General features: G+C 49.2%; 1 protein-coding gene across 2 annotated transcripts in view; it reads left to right on the forward strand.

Moving 5' to 3' along the window:
- LOC119969664 (solute carrier family 13 member 3-like) overlaps positions 1-7168 on the forward strand; it is a 52351-nt gene extending 45183 nt beyond the window's left edge. For both annotated transcript variants that reach the window (XM_038803602.1, XM_038803601.1), the window contains exons 12-13: positions 1763-1900; positions 6486-7168. In XM_038803602.1, coding sequence (XP_038659530.1) covers positions 1763-1900; positions 6486-6665 — 318 coding nt within the window. In that variant the 3' untranslated portion in view covers positions 6666-7168. The remainder of the gene's footprint in view (positions 1-1762; positions 1901-6485) is intronic.
- The last annotated feature ends 20789 nt before the right edge of the window (positions 7169-27957 follow it).

Raw genomic sequence — 27957 nt, forward strand, 5'->3', positions numbered from 1 at the left:
ATATATGCTGTACCCATGCCTTCTTAACAATTACTCGCATTTCCAAATTTTAACATTCCGATGAATTCATGTTGGGATGAAGCTACTGACGTTAAGCCACTGAATTCTGTGTGTCCCGGTTACGCTGCTGATAAAGGCATTTGCTTTTCTCACAAGGAGGTCTTCCTCCTTTCTCTCTAATCAGACGCTTGAGGCACCAGCATCTTCGAAGGCAGCCCCCAGAAAAGGGACCCTTAGTTTCACAGTGTGTTTCTCCCACAGTCTCAAACCCTTCCCGCTCACAACCACTTCTACTTTATCGATTTGTGACTGCAGAGTGACTCTGGTGGAGCAAGCTGGTAGTTCTGCACTACTATTTCGAAACAAAACTTCGACGCCCCTCTCTCACTGCCTATGTCCCAGATCTACCTGGAACCCCATAATGAGAAGGTGGAATTCCCTCCTGATCTTCTCCAGACTCCCCCAATAATACTGTATCCCATGGTTGTTGTGATCGACATTCCCACCCTCTCCCCATAGCCCATCACCGTTGAAGTGCCCATGTAGACCTCAAAGTATCCCAGCTCGAGGCTGTGTGCACTCTCACCCGCGTGAACCTCCCCAAGAGAGCTCCACACACCTGCCCCACCCTTCCCCTGCCCGCCGACCCTGCCCAGTACAGAGACACGCTCATGGGCAGTGTCTGTGAGGCAGCTCTGCACACCAAGCTGTGCATTATTCCTACTGAGCACATAGCTCTTGCACTCCCCCCCCCCCCCCCCCTCCCTCCACCACCCCACCCCCCCGGAGCTGGAGTACACTGTGCTCCCAATGAATACCCCTGCAGCATGCCCTCTGCACCCCTTGGCTGTCTCCGTCTACCCCATCAGGCGGAGAATGGTTCACAGCATTTTCAGAGAGGAAATAGCAAATTCTCCTCATGGTCAGCTCTTTAAATTTTACAAGGGCCTCTCTCCCTTCAAGGCAAATCTGAAACACAGGAACGCACCAAAATCCCTAGCCCCCCACCCCGCAGTATTGCTGTTTAGAGCCCTTATACAATGCCCAACGTAGTCACTTCACTGTAATCTTACCAAGGGCAAAAATATTCTCTGCTCCCCGTCATTTAAAAAAAAAATTGTATTCAAATTTTCCAACAACAAATTTTATCCCAACAACGAAGAGTAAAACAATAACCCCTTCCCCCCAATACAAAAACAATAAATTAACAACAAGAAAGAGTAATAAACATAGAACCATAAGAACAAACCCCCATAACGAACCCATAGTCGTCCCCCCACCCCCGTCCCCCCGGGTTGCTGCTGAAGTTGACCACCCCCTAACGCTCTGCCAGGAAATCAAGAAAAGGCTGCCACCGCCGGAAGAACCCTTGCACCGACCCTCTCAGGGCAAACTTGACCCCCTCCAGTTTGATGAACCCGGCCATGTCGTTGATCCTGGATTCCTGGCTCGGGGGGGCTTCGCGTCCCTCCACTGCAAAAGAATCCTGCGCCGGGCTACTAGGGACGCAAAGGCCAGAATACCGGCCTCTCTCGCCTCCTGCAGTACCGTCTCTGATGCTACCACTCCCCATCATTTTAACACCAGCAAGGGAACGAATACGTTAGAACCGGTTAGAAAAAGAACATCCGGTGCCAGAATAAAGAGGTGTTAAGTGGTGTAGGTTGGGACTGCTTTAAAGAAGCAGTTTCACTCAACACTGCCATTTTTTCTCGGAGGTTTTGCAGTTGACACCCTTGTAACCTGTAATCCTTTCCTGTAGGCTTTTGATGGCAAACAGAACCCTCTGTACCTAATGGTTCCAGGGACAGTAGCCTGCTCATTTGCCTTTATGCTGCCGGTGGCAACAGCTCCAAACGCCATTGCCTTCGGCTCAGGACTATTAAAGGTCAAGGATATGGTATGTGAAAATTGATGTTTTTAAATATTTACTGTCGTTAATAAGATAGGTAAGGATGCAAAGCACCCCAGATACAGCACAATTATAAACGGGGATGAATGAACAGGTTACCATGACTTTATTTTGAGGGAGTGCAGTATTTTGGCTGTCGTATTCAGCCATTCTCTCCCTTTTCCCATGGGGAGGAGACATTGCTGTTACTGTATGAAGGAAAATTATCGTTTAATTGTCCGATTCAGGAATTGTGATCAGTGCATTGATCCTTTTTCTCCAATGAAGGGTTAATTTAACGCGGCCAATCTACCTACTCTGCACACCTTTGGGTTCTGTGGGGTGAGACCCACGCGGACACGGGGAGAGTGTGCAAACTCCACGCGGGGCCAGGATCGTACCCGGGTCCTCGGCGCTGTTCGGCAGCAGTGCTAACCGCTGTGCCACCGTGCCGCACTGATCAGTGCTTTGATAAGTATGTTCACTAGTAACGTCATAGAATCTCAAAAACATAGAACAGTACAGCACAGAACAGTGCTGTCACCTGGCAAGGTGAGGGGGGGGGAGTCCGGATCCGAGGTGGAGGAGCAGAGGTGGGTGTCGAAGTCGAATGATCAGGCCACCATTTTTAAATGCCGCTCCAAGCCGCGATTACTCTTCCTGCACTGGCGAACTGAACTCCTCAGAGCAGGAAATGATGTAAGTGCAGCCTCGGAGGAGCGTTCCCGACTGAGGCGCAAAAAATGAGCACAATCCCGTTAGATAGTGGGGTCGTTCTTTACGCGTGACCAAAACGGGATTCTGTTATTTGCACATTAAATCGCCCCCATAGTGTATGGATTTCATGTCCCAATTATGGGGAGAGAGCTGAACTCCGAATAAGGGCTTCTTGCTGCTGAGGTATTTATGCAATTGCCCATACAAGTTTCAGCATAAGGGCGGCACAGTGGCGCAGTGGTTAGCACTGCTGCCTCACAGCACCGAGGTCCCAGATTCAATCCTGGCTCTGGGTCACTGCCACGTGATAGTGAGATGAGGAATAGGGAGAGAGAGCAATTAAACACGTGGCTACAGGGATGGTGCAGGCGGGAGGGATTCAGATTTCTGGATAACTGGGGCTCTTTCTGGGGAAGGTGGGACCTCTATAGACAGGATGGTCTACATCTGAACCTGAGGGGCACCAATATCCTGGGGGGGGAGATTTGTTAGTACTCTTTGGGGGGGTTTAAACTAATTCAGCAGGGGCATGGGAACCTGGATTGTAGTTTTGGGGTACGGGAGATTGAGAGTATAGAGGTCAGGAGCACAGATTTGACTTCGCAGGAGGGTGCCAGTGTTCAGGTAGGTGGTTTGAAGTGTGTCTACTTTAATGCCAGGAGTATACGAAATAAGGTAGGGGAACTGGCAGCATGGGTTGGTACCTGGGACTTCGATGTTGTGGCCATTTCAGAGACATGGATAGAGCAGGGACAGGAATGGTTGTTGCAGGTTCCGGGGTTTAGGTGTTTTAGTAAGCTCAGAGAAGGGGGCAAAAGAGGGGGAGGTGTGGCGCTGCTAGTCAAGGACAGTATTACGGTGGCGGAAAGGATGCTAGATGGGGACTCTTCTTCCGAGGTAGTATGGGCTGAGGTTAGAAACAGGAAAGGAGAGGTCACCCTGTTGGGAGTTTTCTATAGGCCACCTAATAGTTCTAGAGATGTAGAGGAAAGGATGGCGAAGATTATTCTGGAAAAGAGCGAAAGTAACAGGGTAGTTGTTATGGGAGACTTTAACTTTCCAAATATTGACTGGAAAAGATATAGTTCGAGTACATTAGATGGGTCGTTCTTTGTACAATGTGTGCAGGAGGGTTTCCTGACACAATATGTTGACAGGCCAACAAGAGGCGAGGCCACATTGGATTTGGTTCTGGGTAATGAACCAGGCCAGGTGTTAGATCCGGAGGTAGGTGAGCACTTTGGAAACAGTGACCACAATTCGGTGACCTTTACGTTAGTGATGGAAAGGGATAAGTATACCCCGCAGGGCAAGAGTTATAGCTGGGGGAAGGGCAATTATGATGCCATTAGACATGACTTAGGATGTGTAGGTTGGAGAAGTATGCTGCAAGGGTTGGGCACACTGGATATGTGGAGCTTGTTCAAGGAACAGCTATTGCATGTTCTTGATAAGTACGTACCAGTCAGGCAGGGAGGAAGGGGTCGAGCGAGGGAACCGTGGTTTACCAAAGAAGTGGAATCTCTTGTTAAGAGGAAGAAGGAGGCCTATGTGAAGATGAGGCGTGAAGTTTCAGTTGGGGCGCTTGATAGTTACAAGGAAGCGAGGAAGGATCTAAAGAGAGAGCTAAGACGAGCAAGGAGGGGACATGAGAAGTCTTTGGCAGGTAGGATCAAGGAAAACCCAAAAGCTTTCTATAGGTATGTCAGGAATAAAAGAATGACTAGGGTAAGAGTAGGGCCAGTCAAGGACAGTGGTGGGAAGTTGTGTGTGGAGGCTGAGGAGATAAGCGAGGTACTAAATGAATACTTTTCGTCAGTATTCACTCAGGAAAAAGATAATGTTGTGGAGGAGAATGCTGAGACCCAGGTTATTAGAATAGATGGCATTGAGGTGCGTAGGGAAGGAGTGTTGGCAATTCTGGACAAGGTGAAAATAGATAAGTCCCCGGGGCCTGATGGGATTTATCCTAGGATTCTCTGGGAAGCCAGGGAAGAGATTGCTGAGCCTTTGGCTTTGATTTTTATGTCATCATTGGCTACAGGAATAGTGCCAGAGGACTGGAGGATAGCAAATGTGGTCCCTTTGTTCAAGAAGTGGAGTCGAGATAACCCCGGTAACTATAGGCCGGTGAGCCTCACGTCTGTTGTGGGTAAAGTCTTGGAGAGGATTATAAGAGATACGATTTATAATCATCTAGATTGGAATAATATGATTAGGGATAGTCAGCATGGTTTTGTGAAGGGTAGGTCATGCCTCACAAACCTTATCGAGTTCTTTGAGAAGGTGACTGAACAGGTAGATGAGGGTACAGCAGTTGATGTGGTGTATATGGATTTCAGTAAAGCGTTTGATAAGGTTACCCACGGTCGTCTATTGCAGAAAATACGGAGGCTGGGGATTGAGGATGATTTAGAGATGTGGATCAGAAATTGGCTAGTTGAAAGAAGACAGAGGGTGGTGGTTGATGGCAAATGTTCAGAATGGAGTTCAGTTACGAGTGGCGTACCACAAGGATCTGTTCTGGGGCCGTTGCTGTTTGTCATTTTTATAAATGACCTAGAGGAGGGCGCAGAAGGTTGGGTGAGTAAATTTGCAGACGACACTAAAGTCGGTGGAGTTGTAGACAGTGTGGAAGGATGTTGCAGGTTACAGAGGGACATAGATAAGCTGCAGAGCTGGGCTGAGAGGTGGCAAATGGAGTTTAATGTAGAGAAGTGTGAGGTGATTCACTTTGGAAAAAATAACAGGAATGTGGAATATTTGGCTAATGGTAAAATTCTTAGCAGTGTGGATGAGCAGAGGGATCTCGGTGTCCATGTACATAGATCCCTGAAAGTTGCCACCCAGATTGCTAGGGTTGTGAAGAAGGCCTATGGTGTGTTGGCCTTTATTGGTAGAGGGATTGAGTTCCGGAGCCATGAGGTCATGTTGCAGCTGTACAAAACTCTGGTACGGCCACATTTGGAGTATTGCGTACAGTTCTGGTCGCCTCATTATAGGAAGGACGTGGAAGCTTTGGAACGGGTGCAGAGGAGATTTACCAGGATGTTGCCTGGTATGGAGGGAAAATCTTATGAGGAAAGGCTGATGGACTTGAGGTTGTTTTCGTTAGAGAGAAGAAGGTTAAGAGGTGGCTTAATAGAGGCATACAAAATGATCAGAGGGTTAGATAGGGTGGACAGTGAGAGCCTTCTCCCGCGGATGGAGGTGGCTAGCACGAGGGGACATAGCCTTAAATTGAGGGGTAATAGATATAGGACAGACGTCAGAGGTAGGTTTTTTACGCAAAGAGTGGTGAGGCCGTGGAATGCCCTACCTGCAACAGTAGTGAACTCGCCAACATTGAGGGCATTTAAAAGTTTATTGGATAAGCATATGGATGATAATGGCATAGTGTAGGTTAGATGGCCTTTAGTTTTTGACTTCCCATGTCGGTGCAACATCGTGGGCCGAAAGGCCTGTACTGCGCTGTATCGTTCTATGTTCTATGTTCTATATGTGGAATTTGCACATTCTCCCCGTGTCTGCGTGGGTTTCGCCCCCACAACCCAAAGATGTGAAGGGTAGGTGGGTTGGCCACGCTGAATTACCCCTTAATTGGAAAAAATAAATTGGGTACTCCAAATTTATTTTTAAAATAAATTTAAAAATTTTAAAAACGTTTCGGCAAAAAAAATCAATCACCAAAAACAAAAAAGTTGTTTTTTTAAATCCAGGGATTATTTTACAAATCCACACACTCAGCAGACGAAGCTCCTCGCTGGATGTGTATAAGTCATTAGCAATACCACATGATTCTTTGATGCGAGCTCTGTACACTCTGCTGAACCCTTTCCCTTCCGAAGGGAAACTAAAGTCGGTTTTGTCTCACCAGATGAAGGCGGGATTGCTGATGAATATCGTCGGGATCATTTTAATTAACACTGCCCTCAACACATGGGGCCGCCTCATCTTCAAGTTCTCAACGTTTCCCAAATGGGCCGAGACGTACATGAACAGCACCAGCAGAGAAGTCATGAACATTGGTCAGGTTATTATGACCACGTCAGATTGATTGGCAGGGCTGATGGCCGTTCACCGTCCAGCCTTCAAAGTCAATTCGGATCAGCAATGACCCAGGCTTCAATGAGCCACATTCTTAAATGCTGACGTTTCTTTAAACAAATTTGTGTTGGTTTCGTTGGCGAGGCAGAACGGCGTGCGTATTTCTGCAGGGACTCGAGCCCACTGAATGTCACTCACACGAGGGCAGACGTGAGAGAGTCAACCCAATTCTTTTGAGGATGTTATTTCATTCCTGCGGACGTTGGTTTTGTGAAAGTAATTTACTCTTTCTTCCACCTTTCCTTCTCTCGGTGTCCCACCTGGTCAAGGGCTTGCAGTCCTACTTTGCAACAAGTGACAAGGAGCCCTGAAGAATTATGGAAGAATCCTCTACCCGCCCTCCAATGTTTCAATGCAGCAAAACAAAGTCTAATGTTTCAGTATAGGCGATAATCCAATGTTGGGGAGATTTTCATTGCTGTAAAAATAAACATATTTTGATTTGTAACACAATTCTTAGAAAATACGTAACTTTTTTTACCTTGTCTCTTTTTCCATCTTTCTTTGCTCTTATTTATATTTTCTGTTTCCCCACAGTTTCTTGTTAATATGCTTTGTTGCTTTATTTTCTTAAAAGTAAAAGCAAATTCCTCACCTATTCTTTGTAGTGTCACGCCATTCTTTTTTAGTGCTTGCAGCACTAAACATGCATCAAAGCATGACTGCATTCGGGAAAACCAGATCTAATTGTGGTCCAACATGCTGTCCTTGAAGGGCAAAAAGGTTAAAGTTGCCTGAGTTCGAATTCCAATCCAAGACCAAGATTTGCACTTGATGATACCAATGGATATTGGCACTGATTGACCGTTTATTCTCTCATTTCTGACCCACCCTTTATTCTGACCCACTGATGAGCCACCAATTGCACGAGAGACGAGTTGCTTTACAAAAGTTAGGCTTTAATAAGCTAGAACTTAGCCCTGCGGTTGTCCACAATAAAATGGACGACCGCCGGGCGTTTCGACTATTTATACCTCGGTAAGGAGGCGTGGTTAACTCAGCCTCTCGACCAATCGGAGAGCTGTCACATGACTGGTCTCAACCAATCGGTCGAGAGGCACATGACCGACCAGGGCCAATGGTAAGCCGGTGTTCTGCCCCAATGGCAGACAGCTATGCAAATCATATCACCACACCCACGTGGATCTGGTCGATAACAGTAAAACATTAACTTCTGGCATGTAACATTTCTTAAATCTGCATTTTTAGTTCAATACTATAGAAGGACCATCTCTTTAGTGCAAAATAGCTTGCGTTCAGAATTGGACCCTCGAGGGCAATTAGGGATGAGCAACAGACGCTCAGCGCCTTGCCTGCAACGTTCATCCCACCAAAGAGTAAAACAGACGCCCTACTCAGATGCAACGCAACAGCATAACACAATGAGTTCTTGTCAGCCTTTAGCCTAAAGCTTAGGTACACAGTATGTTTTGCTTTGTTGATTTGTAAAAAGAAAGAGAATCATTAAATGTGTTTTTAAGTGTGATGCCCCCATTATTCCCGAAGGAAGTAGAAATGTGCTGTAGAGTTCTGTGTAATATATCAGAAGAGTAATTAATCCTCAGAGCAAAGCGGTTAACCGAAGATTTAATCGTGGCTGTAGGACCCGCCACCTAGTCTAGAAGTTACTTTGTCGCTCTCCTGGATAAAACTGACACAACAACCTTAATGAATTTTCGCCGAGGGGGGGCGGACCTTTATAAAACTGCCAAGCAACAGTACATACTCAAAACATCACCGATGGCTCAGCTCTCCTGTGTACCGGGGTCTGTATCAGCGGTCATTACACTGAGGAGCTCCTCCCTACACATCCTCTGAGCAACCCGCTAAACTGTTCTAACCACTGCAGCCCCGATGTGGGGTTTTTACCATGTGCCTTTTTTGTTTTTGCTATGGCCTCGTGCCGCAGAAGGTAAAGCCTGCTTTTTAATCCACTTAATTTCTTTTTCCATTACCCACCTTCATCCCCACGCTTTCTCCTGACGTTGCCTGGCTGGGCCTCCTTTGAAGTACCATGGCCAGCTTGGACTCTGCTTTGTTATCTCCCAGCACCGTTATCAAGCTGAAAGCTGGGAGAAGGTGGCACATTTAGGGCGCGATTCTCCGCAACCATGATGGGTGGGAGAATAGCGGGAGGTGCGGGAGCGGATCTCCCGCTATTCTCCCACCCCCCCCCCAAAATGGCGTGTCCGGTTTTGCAACACGCCGCTCGGAGAAACGCGGGCCACCGTTTTTCACTCTGGCCTGGATGGGCCGAGCGGCCTGCCGTTCCCGACATGTTCACGACGGCGGCAACCACACCTGGTCGCCGCCGTCGTGAACATGGCGCGCCAGGTAAGCGTGGGGCCTGTGGGGGGCGGATCGGGGATCAAGCACCACGACCGTGCTCGGGAGGGGACGGGCCCGCAATTGGTGCCCACTGATCGTAGGGCCGGCGTCTCAAGGGGACGCACTCTTTCCCCCCTCCGCCCCGCAAGATCAAGCCGCCACGTCTTGCGGGGCGGCTGAGGGGAAAGACGGCAACCGTGCATGCGCGGGTTTGAGCTGTCCAACCCGCGCATGCGCGACTGACGTCATTAGGCGCCGCCGCGGCGTCATTCTTGGCGCGCCGGGCCTTGAAGCCAGGGACAAGGCCCAGCGGCCGAGTTTCCCGGTACGGCCCTCCTATCCCCCCGGGGAGGGGAGAATAGGGGGCCGGGAGAGGCTTCCGACACCGTCGTGAACCTCTCCGGGTTTCACAACGCGTTGGGCCTTGCGGAGAATTCTGCCCTTAATGTCCCTGAATGAGACTCAGTCTTATTATTTCCCCTGCTTGCAGTTTGTCATTTTGTAGAGCTTTGATGATGCGAGCAAAGCTTTGACTTGACTAAATTGACCATCATGCTTTGTGTTTTGAGCCCACGGTGCAGCTCAGTGCAGTTCTTTGCGCGTCTTCGGTCTGCACATCTTTTACCTCGATGTTCCATGTTACCACCATGAGACAGACTCCACACACAGCGTTAACACCACAACCCATCTACATCGATTAATATGAAAGAAACAAGGAAATGGATACATAGTTAAAAAGTGATTGTACATTAAAAAGATAAATGAGATGTTGGGTGACAAGGCATTCAGAATCATAAATTGTTTCGTTAGGGTGAATAAGGAGAAAGTGTTTCCAGCAGTACAAGGGTTAGTAATCAGAAGATATTGTTTGAAGGTGATTGACAAAAGAGACATTTTTTTTCCTTTGCTTCCACAGTAAGTTGCTATAATCTGAAATGCATTGCCCGAGAGGGTGGCGAACTCCGATTTAATATTAACTTTCAAGTATGAGATGGATAGGTTCTTGAAGCAAAGGGTTTACAGCAAGGGCAGGGGATTGGAATTAATTTGATAGTTCTTCCGATGGGCTGGCACACGCGCAGGGGGCTGAATGGTCGCCTGTGCCGTATCATCCCATAATTCTCTGATGTATGATTGGATTCAATGCAGATGGCCCATAGTCAGCCTCTCAAGTTCCAATGCAGGGAGGCCATTTTAGATGAGTACCAAATGCTAACTATTTACAAAGGGAAACACACAACCCACAATAACAACTACACGTATTTTCCCATTTGCATGAAAATCATCACAAGGTGCTTCACAGGAGCAAATTTCAAACAACTTTCGACAACAAGTCACGTGGGGATACGAGAACAGTTAACCGAAAAGCTAGTTCAAAGGTGGGATAGAGCATCTCAATAATGGGGGAGAGAGAGGTATAGAAAGAGAATAAAGGCAATGCATAGAAGATTTTTGTGAATTGCTAAAAGTATGTTAAGTGAAATCTTAAAGCTCTTTCCACTTATAACCTGTCATCACAGCTCCACTGTGCCTTAAGGCCACGAACGAAAGGGTTAATATGCAAAATAAAATTTGTATGGAGGGCAGAGACTTCAAATTCTCAATCCAGAAAGAGAGATAGAATTGCGTTTACGGGCAGCACGGTGGCACAGTGGGTTAGCACAGCGGCCTCACGGCGCTGAGGTCCCAGGTTCAAGTACTTCTGAACTGTAGTCACTGTGGTAAGACAGGAAATTTGTGCACAGCAAGCTCCCACAAACAGCAATATACATGATAACGATCGGATAATCTAGTTGTTTAGTGATGGTTGATTGAAGAACAGATACTATGTTAGGCAGCAGGGAGAATTCGCCTACTGTTCTCCATAATAGTGGTATTGGATCTTCCACATCTGCCTCAGAGGCAGGCAGGGACCTCTGTAGGATGTCAAATTTAAGAGACATTACCGGCCGCTCGGTAATGCCCCGGGGTTCGGGTTTCCAACTCAGGAACTCCAACTTTGCGACTCAGGAACATGAGTGCTACCCCCGGTGGAGGGGGGTGGAATGGGGCGCTTCTTGGACAAGCTGCGATTCCTGAGGGTGGAGGAGGAGCAGGTGGAGGGACTGGGGGCGCCGATCGAGCTGGAGGAGGTGGTCAAAGGGATAGGGAGCATGCGGTCGGGGAAGGCGCCGGGGCCGGATAGGTTTCCGGCGGAATTTTATAAAAGGTATTTGGACCTGTTGGGCCCTCTGTTGGTCCGGACCTTTAACGAGGCATGGGAGGGGGGGGGGGGGGGGGGGGGGGGGGGCTCTGCCCCCAACTATGTCACGGGCGCTGATTTCCTTGATCCTGAAGCGGGACAAGGACCCTCTGCAGTGCGATTTCGCTGCTAAACGCCGACGCTAAGCTGCTGGCAAAGATCCTGGCCACTAGAATAGAGGATTGCGTGCCCGAGGTAATTCATGAGGACCAGACGGGGTTAGTGAAGGGAAGGCAGTTGAATGCGAACGTGCGAAGGCTCCTCAATGTCATTATGATGCCGGCCATGGAAGGGGAGGCGGAGATAGTGGTGGCATTGGATGCGGAGAAGGCCTTTGATAGGGTTGAGTGGGAGTATTTGTGGGAGGTGCTGGAGAGGTTTAGGTTTGGGGAGGGGTTTATCCGGTGGGTGAGGCTGCTCTATGAGGCCCCGATGGCGATTGTAGCCACAAATAGGAGGAGGTCGGAGTACTTTCGGCTGTACCGAGGGACGAGACAGGGGTGCACCCTGTCCCCCTTGCTCTTTGCGTTGGCGATTGAGCCCCTGGCCATGGCATTGAGGGAGTCAGGGAACTGGAGGGGCCTGGTGCGGGGTGGGGCGGAGCATCGAGTGTCGCTGTATGCGGACGACCTGTTGCTGTATGTGGCGGACCCGGTGGGGGGGGGATGCCGGGGGTGATGAGGATTCTTAGTGAATTCGGGGGTTTCTCTGGGTATAAGTTGAACCTGGGCAAGAGTGAGTTGTTTGTGGTGCATCCCTGGATCAAGAGGAGGGGATTGGTAGGCTCCCACTGAAGCAGGCAGGGAAGAGCTTCAGGTACCTAGGGGTCCAGGTGGCTGGGAGTTGGGGGGCCCTGCACAAGCTCAACCTCACAAGGTTGTTGGAGCAGATGGAGGAGGAGTTTAAGAGGTGGGATATGTTACCGCTGTCACTGGCGGGGACGGTGCAGTCCATTAAGATGACGGTGCTCCCGAGGTTTTTGTTCCTGTTCCAGGGCACAGGGCAGGGGTTAGGAGGTTGAGGGACCTGTTTGTTGAGGGGAGGTTCGCGAGCTTGGGGGACTTAGAGGGTAAGTTTGGGCTCCCCCCGGGGTACATGTTTAGGTACATGCAGGTGAGGGCGTTTGCCAGGCAGCAGGTGGAGGGGTTCCCCTTGCTGCCCCCACGTGGGGTGCGGGACAGGGTGCTCTCGGGGGTGTGGGTTGGAGGAGGGAGGATTTCGGACATATACCGGGTAATGCAGGAGGTAGACAAGGCCTCGGTGGAGGAACTGAAGGGTAAATGGGAAGAGGAGCTGGGTGAGGAGATTGAGGAGGGGACGTGGGTGGATGCCCTGGAGAGAGTGAATTCCTCCTCTTCCTGTGCGAGGCTTAGCCTCATACAGTTCAAGGTGCTGCATAGGGCCCACATGACTGGGTCGAGGATGAGTAGGTTTTTCGGGGGCGAGGACAGGTGTGCTAGGTGCTCAGGGAGCCCAGCGAACCACGCCCATATGTTTTGGGCATGCCCAGCGCTGGGGGAGTTTTGGAAGGGGGTAGCAAGGACGGTGTCGAGGGTGGTGGGATCCAGGGTCGAGCCAGGCTGGGGACTCGCGATTTTTGGGGTTGGGGTGGAGCCGGGAGTGCAGGAGGCGAAAGAGGCCGGTGTTCTGGCCTTTGCGTCCCTCGTAGCCCGGCGGAGGATCTTGCTCCAATGGAAGGATGCGAGGTCCCCAAGCATGGAGGCCTGGATCAATGATATGGTAGGGTTCATTAAATTGGAGAAGGTGAAATTTGCCCTGAGGGGATCAGTACAAGGGTTCTTTAGGCGGTGGCAGCCTTTCCTGGATTTCCTGGCGGAACGGTAGGGAAATAGGCCGGCAGCAGCAGCAACCCGGGAGGACAGAGCTCTGTCCTCTTACCCCACCACCTGCCACAGGTGGGGAAGAAACAGCCAGATTCAGCGCTGAGGGGCGCAGTGTGTGGACGGAAATATATAGTTGGACACCGTCCAGATTTTCCGTCATTCTCCAATATAACAGCAGAGCTCAAACCTCTGAAGGTTTTTGATGGAATAAATAAGGAGGAGCTTTTTCCACTGGCAGGAGGATTGGTAATCAGAGGACACGGCGAATAGAAAAAGGTGCAGGGATAAGGGGGCGAGGCATAGAGTGGCACTGGGTGAATTGCTCTTTCAGAGAGCTAGCATGGACACAAGATGGGCTGAATGGTCTCATGTGCCTTTCAATGATTTTACGATCCCATTGACATTGGAATGGAGTAAGAAGTCTTACAACACCAGGTTAAAGTCCAACATGTTTGTTTCAAACACTAGCTTTCGGAGCACTGCTCCTTCCTCAGGTGAAGGAGCAGTGCTCCGAAAGCTAGTGTTTGAAACAAATCTGTTGGACTTCAACCTGGTGTTGTAAGGCTTCTTATGTGCTCACCTCAGTCGAACGCCGGCATCTCCACATCATTGGAACGGAAGCACAGCGAAGACCTATTTGTGACAGAGAAGCCTATTTGCAGTTACCAGCACCTCACCATGAGGTGGTGCTGTGGCACGAGTTGCCCTCCACCTTGTTTGTTTTTCACTATTTCTGGGTGTGTTTTGTCCATCTATTTGGGGTTTAAGGTTTTAGAGTTTTCACCTTGAGAAGCTGTGGTTGCAGGCTGCAGCTGCAGCAATCTGCCAAGGCTCCTTCAACAGCACCTCGGGCAGCAGCCGCAGGGCAGCACCACCGCATGAGAGTTCCTCTGCAACTCACACACCACCCTGACATGAAGCTACATCACTGTTCCTTCAGCGTTATGGGGTCAAACCCCTCTCCATAAAAGTGAGTAAATGAATCGGATATTCTGCGGCAGCTCAATACTACCTTATCAAGGGCAATTCGGGAAGGGCAATAAATGCTGGCCTTGCCAGTAACAACCCATGGACGAATATAGAACAAAACTGACCCACTTGCCTATTTGAAAATGAAATGAAAATGAAAATGGCTTATTGTCACGAGTAGGCTTCAATGAAGTTACTGTGAAAAGCCCCTAGTCGCCACATTCCGGTGCCTGTCCGGGGAGGCTGGTACGGGAATCGAACTGTGCTGCTGGGCTAGCCAGCGATTTAGCCCAGTGAGCTAAACCAGCTCGCCAGGTGGGAGTCTCCTTCCACCTGCGCTGTAATTTGCAATATACCACCAGTGAATTCTTGGGCAAAAGTTCTTTACAAGCCTTTAAACTCATTTTACTGACAAATTAATAAAATAAGGTAAATGTTGTGATCTGTAATGTGCTGCCCGAGAGGGAGACACGGGTGGGGTTCAATAATATCTTTCAAAAGGGAATGGGATACATATTTGAAGGATAAAAATTCAAGGTGATGACTAAAGAGCATGGAGAATAGGACTAATTAGAGAGTGCCTTCAAAGAGCCAATGAGTCTGATGTCTTCCTTCTGTGCTGATTGTACCACGTTCTGTTATACAAATATATTGCATTAACTGTTTAACTGCCGCGCCAAAGAAAATTTAAAGAAATCTTTGTTTTAATTTTTACTTCCTTTTCATTTTCATTGTGGACAGTTCAGTGGGATTGACCATGGGAGTGGAGCCAGAAGCTGAAAGTGATTCACTGGGGTAACCATCAAAGCTGAGTTAGTCCTGGAAAAGAGACAACTCGAGATCTATGGGAAAATAGTGGGCAGTGAGAGTTCTTCTCACATAAATAAAACCAGGAAATGCTCGAAATATTCAGCAGGTCGGGGAGTATCTCTGAAAAGAGAAATATTGGGCGAGATTCTCTGACCTCCTCGCGGGCGTGTTTCTCGGCAGCCAGAGGTGGCCCGCGTTGGCCAGCGGTAGTCCCGCCGCTGTCAATGGGATTTGCCATTGAATCCACCCCACACCGCCGGGAAACCCGGTTACACCAACGGCAGGACCAGAAGGTCCCGCTGGCGTGAACCGCTGGGAGATTTCACCCAACGTTAGCATTCCAGATCTTTCGTCAGAACTGAAAAAACCAGGGCAGCACGGTGGCCTAGTGGTTAGCACAACTGCCTCACGGCGCTGAGGTCCCAGGTTCGATCCTGGCTCTGGGTCACTGTCCGTGTGGAGTTTGCACGTTCTCCCCGTGTCTGCGTGGGTTTCACCCCCACAACCCAAAAATGTGCAGAGTAGGTGGATTGGACACGCTAAATTGCCCCTTAATTGGAAAAAATAATTGGGTAATCTAAATTTATTCTTAAAAAAAGAACTGAAAAAACCTAGAGATGTAATAGCTGTTTCAGTGTAGTTTTAAATACAAGCTTCATTATGCATGCTCGACTGAGAGCCGAGGCATCCATTAGTCTTCTTCAGACAGCTGCACCCAGGGAACAATTATTGACTGACCTCTGGCTCTCTGATCTTCACTGTCAATTTCTCAATGTTTACTTACACTTGGCACCTTGGCCATGGCAGGCACCCAGGTGGCACTGCCAGGGTACTAGGCTGGCATGAGAAGTGCCAGGGCACCCCTGCCCAAAGGGCATGCAGCTGGATGCCTCCGACCCCCTGGGAGACCCCCAGCCCCCAACCCGCTGCAGCTGAAAAGCAGCTCACCGCAGCGCAGTTTGGCCGATAAAAACCAGGAGACCCCACTCCCGGGATTTACCCGGCTCACAACGTCATTGCGATGTAATACCTGCCTATAGTGGGCAGGATCACTTCTTGGCCAATCCACATATTCGAGCGAGACAGCTAGTTTCACTTTAATGTGCAGATTCCTAAGGTACCTGAGGCTTTGGGATTCATCCCTTCCACCTTGGCGACCTCGGGCGAGTGTCATTCAGCACTAGTTGGGGGCTGGGAGTCTCCCAGGGGGTCGGAGGCATCCAGCTGCATGCCCTTTGGGCAGGGGTGCCCTGGCACTTCTGGTGCCAGCCTAGTACCCTGGCAGTGCCACCTGGGTGCCTGCCATGGCCAAGGTGCCAAGCTGCCATTGCTTGTGTGCGCGTGCAATTGGGCTGGGGGTGCCCTGTGTGGGTGTTGGGTGGGTGCGGGGGAGGAAAGGATGTTTCACTCCAGGAGCGATTTGACAATGAGAGATCTTTTATATTGAAACAAATTTATTATTAACCCAGAATTTACCCGATTAACATCCAAAGGAAAACAGCTTTTCACTCAACAATTGAACAGTACTTAAAAAAAAGGACTTTGAGTTTACTTTCCCATCTATTTCTAAACATTCAATTAAGCAAAATCCACATACACAGGTCACATGCTACTTATTAATACAGTTAACACTCAGTGGCTTACAGATTTATGCAGAGTCCTTGGGTGAGAAGGTTTCAGAAGTCAGTCTGAGAAACACACCACCTTTCCTCAGAATCCAGAGCAGAACTCTAACAATGAAACTAAAAAACAACAGACACCGGGCAGGGCTGAAAACGAAAGTTCTGAGTGATATCACAACCTATCTAGCTGTTAACCCCTTAATCACAGCTTTAGTTCATTTGGATACTTTAGCCTAAGTTATTGTAGTAACATTACTGCATCAGACACATAATACAATAGAACATAGAACATAGAACAGTACAGCACAGAACAGGCCCTTCGGCCCTCAATGTTGTGCCGAGCCATGATCACCCTACTCAAACCCACGTATCCACCCTATACCCCTAACCCAACAACCCCCCCCCTTAACCTTACTTATATTAGGACACTACGGGCAATTTAGCATGGCCAATCCACCTAACCCGCACATCTTTGGACTGTGGGAGGAAACCGGAGCACCCGGAGGAAACCCACGCACACAGGGGGAGGACGTGCAGACTCCACACAGACAGTGACCCAGCCGGGAATCGAACCTGGGACCCTGGAGCTGTGAAGCATTTATGCTAACCACCATGCTACCGTGCTGCCCCCAATATATATTTAAAAATCCTACATTGGTCACAATAGCCTCCCATCATGCCACATGACATTAACACTGTGTTGAACCAGAAATAAAAGATAATGCCAGCAAGCATCCATTTGTGAAAATGATCACCTTGGTAAAAATGGGTAGTAACTCATATGGATGGAGGTTCAAAAATGCTAAGCATAAGGTATTATATGTTCGAGGAGGAAACATCATATGCTTACTTACTGAGTGACATTAATTTTGCCAAGCGTAATGCAAGGTAAAGTGGAAGCGACAATTGACTCAACGCTTGCCATGTCAAGTCATCATGGGGCAGCAATTTCAAAATCAAACAGAAACTAGCTGAGGGGGCAGCACGGTAGCATGGTGGTTAGCATAAATGCTTCACAGCTCCAGGGTCCCAGGTTCGATTCCCGGCTGGGTCACTGTCTGTGCGGAGTCTGCACGTCCTCCCCGTGCGTGCGTGGGTTTCCTCCGGGTGCTCCGGTTTCCTCCCATAGTCCAAAGATGTGCGGGTTAGGTGGATTGGCCATGCTAAATTGCCCGTAGTGTCCTAAAAAGTAAGGTTAAGGGGGGGGTTGTTGGGTTACGGGTATAGGGTGGATACGTGGGTTTGAGTAGGTTGATCATTGCTCGGCACAACATCGAGGGCCGAAGGGCCTGTTCTGTGCTGTACTGTTCTATGTTCTATAACTTTGAGTTGCACTGCCAAATAATAGAGCATAACGGAAGTCCATAAAGCTGAAGCCGTCGAGTGCTGCAGTCAGTAACACTGAGAATTGTATTCAGCTCAAGGCACAAGTGAATTCACGTTCAGGCCAAAGAACGGTTACCAGGTTAATTTCTCGAGTTAGTGTTCCTTAACTAACCTCCACCCTGAAACTCTAATTCGCCCAAAATATCTGCCATAGGTGTTTTGTCTCGGACTAATCCCCCCTTGCCCATCGCATCAACCTCATTGACTTACCTTGGTTCATTGTCTGTTCAAAAAGCAGTCCATGTCCAAATGCAGCAAGGCCCGAGAAATATTCACGCTTGGGCTGATAAGTGGCAAATAACATTCACGCCACACAAATGCTAGGTAATCACCATATCCAACATGAGAGAATGCAAGTATCTTCCCTTAACATTCAATGCATTACCACTGCTGAATCTCGCGCTATCAGAACCCAAGGGGTTACCAATGACCTGAAACTGAACTGGATCAGCCACATAAATACAAGAACAGGTCAGATTCTGGGGATTGTGTGGACACTAACTCACTTTCTGACTCCCCAAAGCCTGTCCACAATTTACAAGGCACAAGTCAGGAGTCTGATAGAATATTGTAGACTTGCCCACTTGGGCGGCACGGTAGCACAGTGGTTAGCACACTGTTGCTTCACAGCGGCAGGGTCCCGGGTACGATTCCCGCTTGGGTCACTGTCTGTGCGGAGTCTGCATGTTCTCCCTCTGTGTGCGTGGGTTTCCTCCGGGTGCTCCGATTTCCTCCCACAAGTCCCGAAAGACATGCTTGTTAGGTGAATTGGACATCTGAATTCTCCCCCAGTGTACCCAAACAGGCGTCAGAGCGTGGCGACTAGGGGATTTTCACAGTAACTTCATTTCAGTCTTCTAAACTCTGAAGAAACTGCTCAATCTCTCTTCAGAAGACAAAACCCTCATCTCTCGAATCAATCTAGTCAACTTCCTCTGAACTGACTCTACTGCCACTACAGCTCTCCCCAAGGAAGGGGACCAAAACTGTGCACACTACTCCAGGTGGGGTTTCACCAGTGTCTTGCACGGTTGCAGCAACATTTCCCTACATTTATAGTCTGTTCCTTTAGCAATAAATGCCAGTATTCCATTATTGCAGGGGGCAGAAGATGGTCTGAGCTACGATGCAAGGACTCCATGTTGGTAAATTGGCTCCATTTAACAATATTGATATATCTTAACTTGATGAGCATAAATGCCCTCTACAGGGTGGCACGTGGCACAGTGTTTAGCACTGGGACTGCGGCGCTGAGGACCCGGGTTCGAATCCCGGCCCTGGGTCACTGTCCGTGTGGAGTCTGCACATTTTCCCTGTATCTGCGCAGGTTTCACCCCCACATGCCAAAGGTGTGCAGGGTAGGTGGATTGGCCACGCTAAATTACCCCTGAATTGGAAAAAAAAATAATTGGCTACTCTAAATTTCCATTTTAAAAAGATAAACGTCCTCCACTTGTTCAGTTAATTGTCACAGGCGAGACGGGAAATTTGATGGATCAGGAAATTCCCGGTTGTGATTTTCAATGGTCGGTATGAACTGAATCCATATAAGGTAATAAAGTCAAAGCTACCTTTTTTTCTACAACAAAAAAAGGGAAGGAATGAAATGTCAAAATGATCAAAATATTATTCTCTGGGGAAGTTGTGAGGTGCCTTTACGATACTTTCCGTGCCAAGCTGTATGCATTAACAGTTGAGTTGAGCAGAGGAGTGTAGACTTCTGTTCCATTTCCATGTATTCACTGACCTGGAGGGTGCAATAACTACACGATAGATTAACTCATTTCGATTACATCCGAAATGATGACACCGGACAAGAAACAGTGTGGTTGTACTGGCTATAACATACACAAGTAAGTAATTCCTGTTGTTTTTAAAACATTTTTTTGGGGGGGGAGGGTGCTGCGTGGAGGGGGTTTACTTTCCATGCTAAGCAAATGCAAGATAGCTGTGAGTGATTTTGATTAACTTATGTTATTGCCATCACCATTCACAAAATAACTTATTTTTAAATAAATTTAGAGTGCCCGATTATTTTTTCCAATTAAGGGGCAATTTAGCGTGCCCAATCCATCCGACGCATCTGCTAGACTATAACTGTACTCTCAGTCAGTGCCTCGGGCCGAGGGGCAGGGGAGGAATGAGGCATAATTCTCACTCTTGATTGCAATCCGGTGCCTCGTGAAATGAAATGAAATGAAAATTGCTTATTGTCACAAGTAGGCTTCAAATGAAGTTACTGTGAAAATCCCCTAGTCGCCACATTCCGGCGCCTGTTCGGGGAGGCTGGTACGGGAATTGAACCGTGCTGCTGGCCTGCCTTGGTCTGCTTTAAAAGCCAGTGATTTAGCCCAGTGTGCTAAACCAGCCCCTCTGCATTCTCTGCATTTACGTATCGCGGGATTGGAAAAGTGTTGGCAGCGATGCACCGCATGGTCAAATATCCCACAACAAGAACTTGCCTTTACATAGCACCTTTAACATCCCAAGGTGCTTCACAGGACCGTTATCATAGAATTTACAGTGCAGAAGGAGGCCATTCGGCCCATCGAGTATGCACCGGCTCTTGGAAAGAGCACCCTACCCAAGGTCAACACCTCAACCCGATCCCCATAACCCAGTAACCCCACCCAACACTAAGGCCAATTTTGGACACTAAGGGCAATTTATCATGGCCAATCCACCTAACCCGCACATCTTTGGACTGTGGGAGGAAACCGGAGCACCCGGAGGAAACCCATGCACACACGGGGAGGATGTGCAGACTCCACACAGACAGTGACCCAAGCCGGAATCGAACCTGGGACCCTGGAGCTGTGAAGCAATTGTGCTAACCACCATGCTACCGTGCTGCCCTATAAGCAATGTGCGTTCCAAGCTGCGTAAGGAGACAGTAAGTCAGACGGCCACTAGCTCGGTTAGAATATCTTTCAGGAGGAAAAAGAGGTAGAGAGCTGATGAGGCTCAGGGCGGGGGTCCCAGAGCTTAGGGCCACGGCAGCTACAGACTTTGGCACCAATGCTCGAACAGTTAAAATCAGGAATGTTCTGGACGCCGTAGATATTGTTCTTTTGTATTTTTTCCTTACGGCTACCTGCTGCGGGTTATATATCCTGATCCATTTGGAATCTCTCCATAGAATTGAGCTGAGGCCACACATGTTTTGAAAGGTTGGAAGGTCTGGAGAAAATTGCAGAAATAGGGAGCGAGGCCAACCACACCCACATGTTTTGGTCCTGCCCCAGACTTCTCGGGTTCTGGACAGCCTTCTTTGAGGCAATGTCCAAGGTGGTGAGGGTGAGGGTGTAGCCTTGCCCAAGAGTGGCGGTCTTCGGGGTATCAGACCAGACAGATCTATTCCTGGGGAGGAGGGTGGACGCCCTTGCCTTTGCCTCCCGAATCGCCGGCCAGAGAATCCTGTTTGGCTGGCGGTCAGCAGCACCACTCACAGCTGCGGACTGGCTGTCCGACCTGTCGGAATTTCTCCAGACGGAGCAAATCAAATTCCCAATCTGGGGGTTGGAAGAAGGCTGCCGCAAAACGTGAGGGCCATTCACTCAGTTGTTCCAAAAAACTGTTTGCAGCCAACAGACAATAACCCGGAGCGAACTGAAAGCCACAACACAATAACGTACGTCAATGGAAGGGGTAGGGGGAGGGCTGGGAAGGAACAATCAAACATAGAGCCTAACCAAGATCAACAAAGCAAACAACAAAATACACGGTGTCATGCCAGTCACACAAGAGCAAAGAGGGCCCACCAGACTGCTAAGAGGGGAATGGGAGTCGGGAAGAAAGGGAGGGGGCAGAGAAGAGTGGGGGACCTGGTTGGGAATAAACACCAGCTGGACAGCACAAAACAAGAAAAGAAGAAAGAAAATCGCTTATTGTCACGAGTAGGCTTCAATGAAGTTACTGTGAAAAGCCCCTAGTCACCACATTCCGGCACCTATTCGGGGAGGCTGTTACGGGAATCGAACTGTGCTGCTGGCTTGCCTTGGTCTGCTTTCAAAGCCAGCTTTCAAAGCCAGCCAAATTAGCCCTGTGAGCTAAACAGCCCCTAAACCAGAAGTCACAACATACAATTCTTCCTTTTCTTTTTGTTCTTTACTGTTTTACTTTGTAGCATTATTAGGCTATTATTTCACTCCAGTTACCTTCCACATTGGAATAGTCAGACCTAGTGGTAACAGAGGCATGACTGGTTCAGCAACAAATGAAATGAGACACGGGCTGAGTCAAAGTTACAGATGGGCAGGATTCTCCCAGAAAATGACAATGGGTACGACCCAATGGCCACGCTGCGCCCGAAACGCAGCTGGCCGGGGTGGTTTAGCACACTGGGCTAAATCGCTGACGTTTAATGCAGACCAGCAGCACGGTTCAATTCCCGTACCAGCCTCCCCGAACAGGCGCCGGAATGTGGCGACTAAGGGCTTTTCACAGTAACTTCATTGAAGCCTACTTGTGACAATAAGCGATTTTCATTTCATTTTCATTTTTTCATTTCAAGAGAAGCCGGGAGACCCTGCTCCCGGGATCTACCCGGCTCGCGCTGCCTCCCGAGATCTAGGTTTTGATTTATTGTCACGTGTACCGAGGTGCAGTGAAAAGTGTTGTTCTGCGTACAGTCCAGGCAGATCGTTCCATACATGAAAAACATAGGACATACGATAAATATACAATGTAAATACATAGATATCAACATCAGGTGAAGCATACAGAGTGTAGTGCTACACAGTAGAGAAGATGCGTGGAGAGATCAGTTCAGTCCATAAGAGGGTTATTCAGGAGTGTGGTAACAGTGGGGAAGAGGCTCTTTTTGAACCTGTTAGTGAGTGTTCTCAGACTTTTGTACCTTCTGCCCGATGGAAGAGGTTGGAGGAGTAAATAACCCGGATGGGATAGGGTCTTTGATTATACTGCCCGCTTTCCCAAGGCAGAGCAAGGTCAATGGATGGGAGGCGGATTCGGTGATGTACTGGGCTGTGTTCACAACTCTCTGTAGTTTTGTCTGGTCTTGGGCCGAGCAGTTGCCATACCAGGTTGTGATGCGTTCTCTGGTGCATCTGTAAAAATTGGTAAGAGTCAGTGTGGACAGATCGAATTTCCTTACTTTCCTGAGAAAGGTGTTTGTTGCGTTTTCTTGGTGCAGGGTCAATGTGAGTGGACCACGACAGATTATTGCTGATGTGCACACCTAGGATTTCAAAACCATCTCCTCCTCGGCACCATTGACACAGACAGGGGTGTGTAAAACACTTTGCTTCCTAAAGTCAATGACCAGCTCCTTAGTTTTGCTGACATTGAGGGATAGAAACACATGGCTGTCCAATGTGACTCGCGTTGAATAAGGGGCCTGAATGGGGAACGCACGGCTGAGACTGCGCATAGCCCCGTTTTTTACAGTGGAGAGCTCTGCTGGCCGGAACTGCCCGGTGTAGCGGGTGATCGGGATGCTGGCTATGTGCGGCCTCGGCCATGCGCCCCCCTCTGAGGTCCCTTATTTAACGCGAGTGGCACTTTATAACCATGTGTTTCTCGGGGGTGGGGGGAGACATGTGGTTAAATGCTTTCGCTATGTGACTTTATTCCCACTTAGATGTGCTGCGCCCTAAGTGTCATTTTGGGCGTGTTTGGCGGGGTTTTTCCCGCTGGCTTTTTGGGTGCGATTCAGACCTGGATTCACCCACATTTAATCCTGGGTGTAAATCCTACGGCCACACTGCGCTGACAAAGCAGCTCGATGCAGCGCAGTGTGGCCGCTGATTCTTTTGGGGGTCTCGGCGTCCCGATCACCCGCTACACCGGGCAGTTCCGGCCAGCAGAGCTCTCCACTGTAAAAAACGGGGCTATGCGCAGTCTCAGCCGTGCTTCCCCCATTCAGGCCCCTTATTCAACGCGAGTCACATTGAACAGCCATGTGTTTCTTGGCACTGTGAGTGTCGGGAAACACGCAGCTAAACGCGCTCGCTTGGGGACTTTGTTTCCTTTTGGGAAGATCGTGGCCTGTATTATTTGTGCCCTGGAGAGTTTCTCCCCAGGCGAGTCCACACAGAATTTTTTTTCAGCAGCGGGAGCTGAACTCGTCAGTGAGACCGGATCGTCAGAGATCAGGGTGCCCCGTTTGAAAGGGTGCCCCGTTCTCTACCCAAGGATAATGCCGCCGCCCGCAGACATGGGCATTACACCTCCCCCCCCGCCGAAAATGAGCGCGCCCAGCTGAACCTTTGTCAAAGGCCCCCCTTTCAACCCAACCCTCTCCTTTCAAGACCCTCCCCCTTTCATGACCCCCCCTTCACTCCCCCAACCTTCATATGCCCCTTCACCCTCCCTTTCATGGGCATGCCCCCCCCCTGTGGCCCTGACCCTTGGTAGTACCAACCAGGCACCTGGCACCCCGACTTTGCCAGCCATGCACTCGGGTAATGCCCCAACATTACCTGGCAGTGCCAACAAGGAACCCAGGCCCTGTCCTGTCCCCTTCCACCCAAGGGGCTCTAATGGCCTCCAAGACCCCCGGAGTGGCCACCACGCCGGTGCGGTCGGTGACTCCTGGGTCGGGGAGAACGAAGCCTCAACTAGGCCTCAACAGGGCCGCGCATATTTTATTGAGCCTAATGGCTCATTCAAAATAATTACCTGGATCACACCCAGCAAGGGCATGATCCAAATCGTGCCGGGCACCACGGGTCAGGTGGCTCGCTCGAGGGTTTGCGCCCTCCGCGAAGCCCGACTTGGGCCTCTCCCACGATACCCCCAGCGCGCCTGGATCAGTGGCGGATGCAACGCGGTGGGGTGGGAATCATGCCCATTACGCCTGTGTGTAACACGAGTAACTAACTAATCTTCTGGAAACTCAGCCTCGGTTGTATCCTATGGAGAGGCTCTAAATGCATCGGCAGATATAACTAGCAGCAGGTAACCGTGAGAGCAAAAAGACGAAACAACAATTTGATAACACATTCCTCAGTGTGACGTTAGTGCTCTGAATCAAAACATTGCCTTCCTCTTTAATTGAATATGTCTCGTTATAGCTTAATAACAACTCCCGGGTTCTGTTTGAATGTGTTGCGTGATTCAGTTCTTACTTCCACAATCTATCAAAGAATGGTCACTTAAAATTGGTAAGTACCTACATTGGGTCACACTTCTGTAAATCCTCTGTAACTTTGACTAACATGGAGAAAGCTGAAGCGCAAGATTCTTACTAATGCTTGTTTCAGTGGTAAACTCTGAGTCAGAAAATTGTAGGTATATGTTTCATTCCACTAGATGGAGGTAATGTGTGAGAGAGACTGGCATTGTTGGCAATGCTGGCTCCTGGATACGACTTAAATCGATGTTAATGTATTGGCGGATCATGGTAGTGTGCTCCGATGCTGCACTACATCACCAAGCAGAGAGGCTCCTCTGTGGTGGAGGAAGAGGCTGGTGACCCAGCGAGAGTTCTTCACTCTGTCATGGCCCTAAGGCAGCCAGGTAACGGCGACTTGTAGAGTCCGCTAATCAGAGCCGTTTCTCGGTTGCCATGCCGAAATGGATGAGGTGGTACTGAACGAGCAATGCAGAGGATCCAGCTTCAAACCCTACCATTTCAAGTTGTGAAATTGATTTTTAAAAAAAATAAATTTAGAGTACCCAATTCATTTTTTTCCAATTAAGGGGCAATTTAGCGTGGCCAATCCACCTAGCCTGCACATTTTTAGGTTGTGGGGGCAAAACACACGCAGACACGGGGAGAATGTGCAAACTCCACACGGACAGTGATCCAGAGCCGGGATCAAACCTGGGACCTCGGCGCCGTGAGACCGCAGTGCTAACCACTGCGCCACCATGCTGCCCTGTTGATTTTAAAAAAAAGTAAATTTAGAGCACCCGATTCATTTTTTTTTCCCAATTAAGGGGCAATTTGGCGTGGTCAATCCACCGACCCTACCCATCTCTGGGTTGTGGGGGAGAGACCCACACAGACACGGGGAGAATGTGCAAACTCCACACGGACAGTGGCCTGGGGCTAGGATCGGATGCGGGTCCTCGGCGCCGTGAGGCAGCAGTGCTAACCACTGCACCGCCGTGCCACCCTGGAATTGAATTCAATGGTCAGAATTCTCGGGTCGTTGGGATTCACTTTTCCTGCTGGCATCGCACCCCCGCCAGCGGGTTTAGTTGGTGGCGTGGGGTGGTCTCAATGGGAAATCGCATTGACAAGCGGCGGCAGGGTAGAATCTCACTGTCAGCAAACGACGCCCTCCGCTGCCAAGAAACACGCGGCTGGGAGACCGGGGAATCCCACCCAATATATCCGCTTATTTATAACACCAGATTTAAGCCTAGGAAGTTGCTCAAACTATCAAATTATTCATGACTAGCCTTCAGGGAAAAAGGCCTGCCACCTCGATCAAATCTGGCCTACACAACATCCAAATTATGGGGCAAATTGGGGGTGGGAATCAGGAGTAGAGACAGTTTCCCAGATCTGAACCCGTCCCTGGGAAGAAACTGGCAGCTTGGCAGGAGGAGTAGGCTGCAACAGCGGGTGAGTAATTGAGAGCGTTCTTCAACATGAAGGGTGACCAATGGCCTTGTTGGGCAGGAAAGTGGAATTGAAACCGATGATCAACCATGATTTTATGGTGTGGCAGAACAAGCCATTTGGTCTAATCCTATTCCTATTTATAGTCTTGTGTTGACCCATTGCCAGCTAGGCAGGGAGGACCTATCGGCTTTGCTGGAGTGCTGTGCCCCCTACACTGCCATCAGGAACCCTGCCTCAGATCTCTGCCTCATCGGGAAACCGAAGGCCAACTGGGAAATCCCGGCTGGCCCCCTTTACCACCCTCAGGAACAACAGCTGCCACCTACATGGGCATTGGGAAACCAGCACCCCATCCAGCACTTTGGGATCCTGTCTAACTCTGCGCTCGACATTGACAGAACCTGAAACTCCTGCCCCATTGTTGGAACCAACAATTCTACGGACACGTGCTTGTAGGATTAGAATAGCGGTTTTAATATATTTACAACAGAGCCAGCCTGTTAGCCGTTGAACTTTCGGTGAACTGGCTGGCTGACTCTGTGGCACGGATCTTTATACAGCAGCTCCAGGGGGAGGTGTTCTGGGCGGAGCCAAAGGAGAAGCCCAGTACAAACTCTCGAGTACTCCCAGAGCTACTCCCCCTGGTGGTCAGGTAGTGCAACTGCACTTACAATATTGAAACATGTATCTACTTGGAACAGAGTGACATTGGTAACTATAATGCCGTGTAAATTTCATTCACCACACCCATGTATCTGATAGCACCTGCCAGCAAGTCAATTTGATGGGGGCCAATGTTCTTTCACATTCAAAAACAAATAAAACCACATCCCGACAATAAAACAGTACATGTGAAATTGGCCTGGGCAGCAGCTACTGCGGAGAAGGCTATTAGGCACGGTGTAAATGAGCGGCTGATTCACTATAATCTATTTCTCAATACCTCTGAATCCCATTCCATCTCTGATGTCTAAACAGCTTAGGTGCAGTAGGAAACACCCATTTGAAGTTAGAACCACAGACGGTGCAAAAAGTGGCCATTCAGCCCATTGGGCTGAAGGGGCGAGAACAAAAGGATTTTGTTTAAGATGGTCGACAAAAGAACCAAAGGCAACATGGGGAAAAGGCTTCTTTTGCTCAGCAACTGGTTACAATCTGGAATGCATTACCTGAGAGGTAGTCGATCGAAACGCAGTTGGGTGAGCACCTGACAATTTCCAGGGCCACAGGGGGAATGGGTGGGAGAGTGGGACCAGCTAAATTGCTCTTGCAGGGGGCCAGCACACAGAGTCGAAGGGCTAAATATCTTCCTTCTGTGCTGGGACATTCTAGGACATTATATGGTGCTATGAAACGTCACAAGCTCCTTCACACTTCCAGTGCCTGCACAGATTGCAAATTGGAAAATTCTACAAACTACAAACGTGCGCGGGCATGACGAGCCAGTGGACATCCTTCTGTTCCTTCTGTGCCGTAATGCTAAAAGGTAACATTCCAGGGTA

The sequence above is a fragment of the Scyliorhinus canicula genome, chromosome 7 (assembly GCF_902713615.1).
Source record: "Scyliorhinus canicula chromosome 7, sScyCan1.1, whole genome shotgun sequence".
Lineage (NCBI taxonomy): Eukaryota > Metazoa > Chordata > Chondrichthyes > Carcharhiniformes > Scyliorhinidae > Scyliorhinus > Scyliorhinus canicula.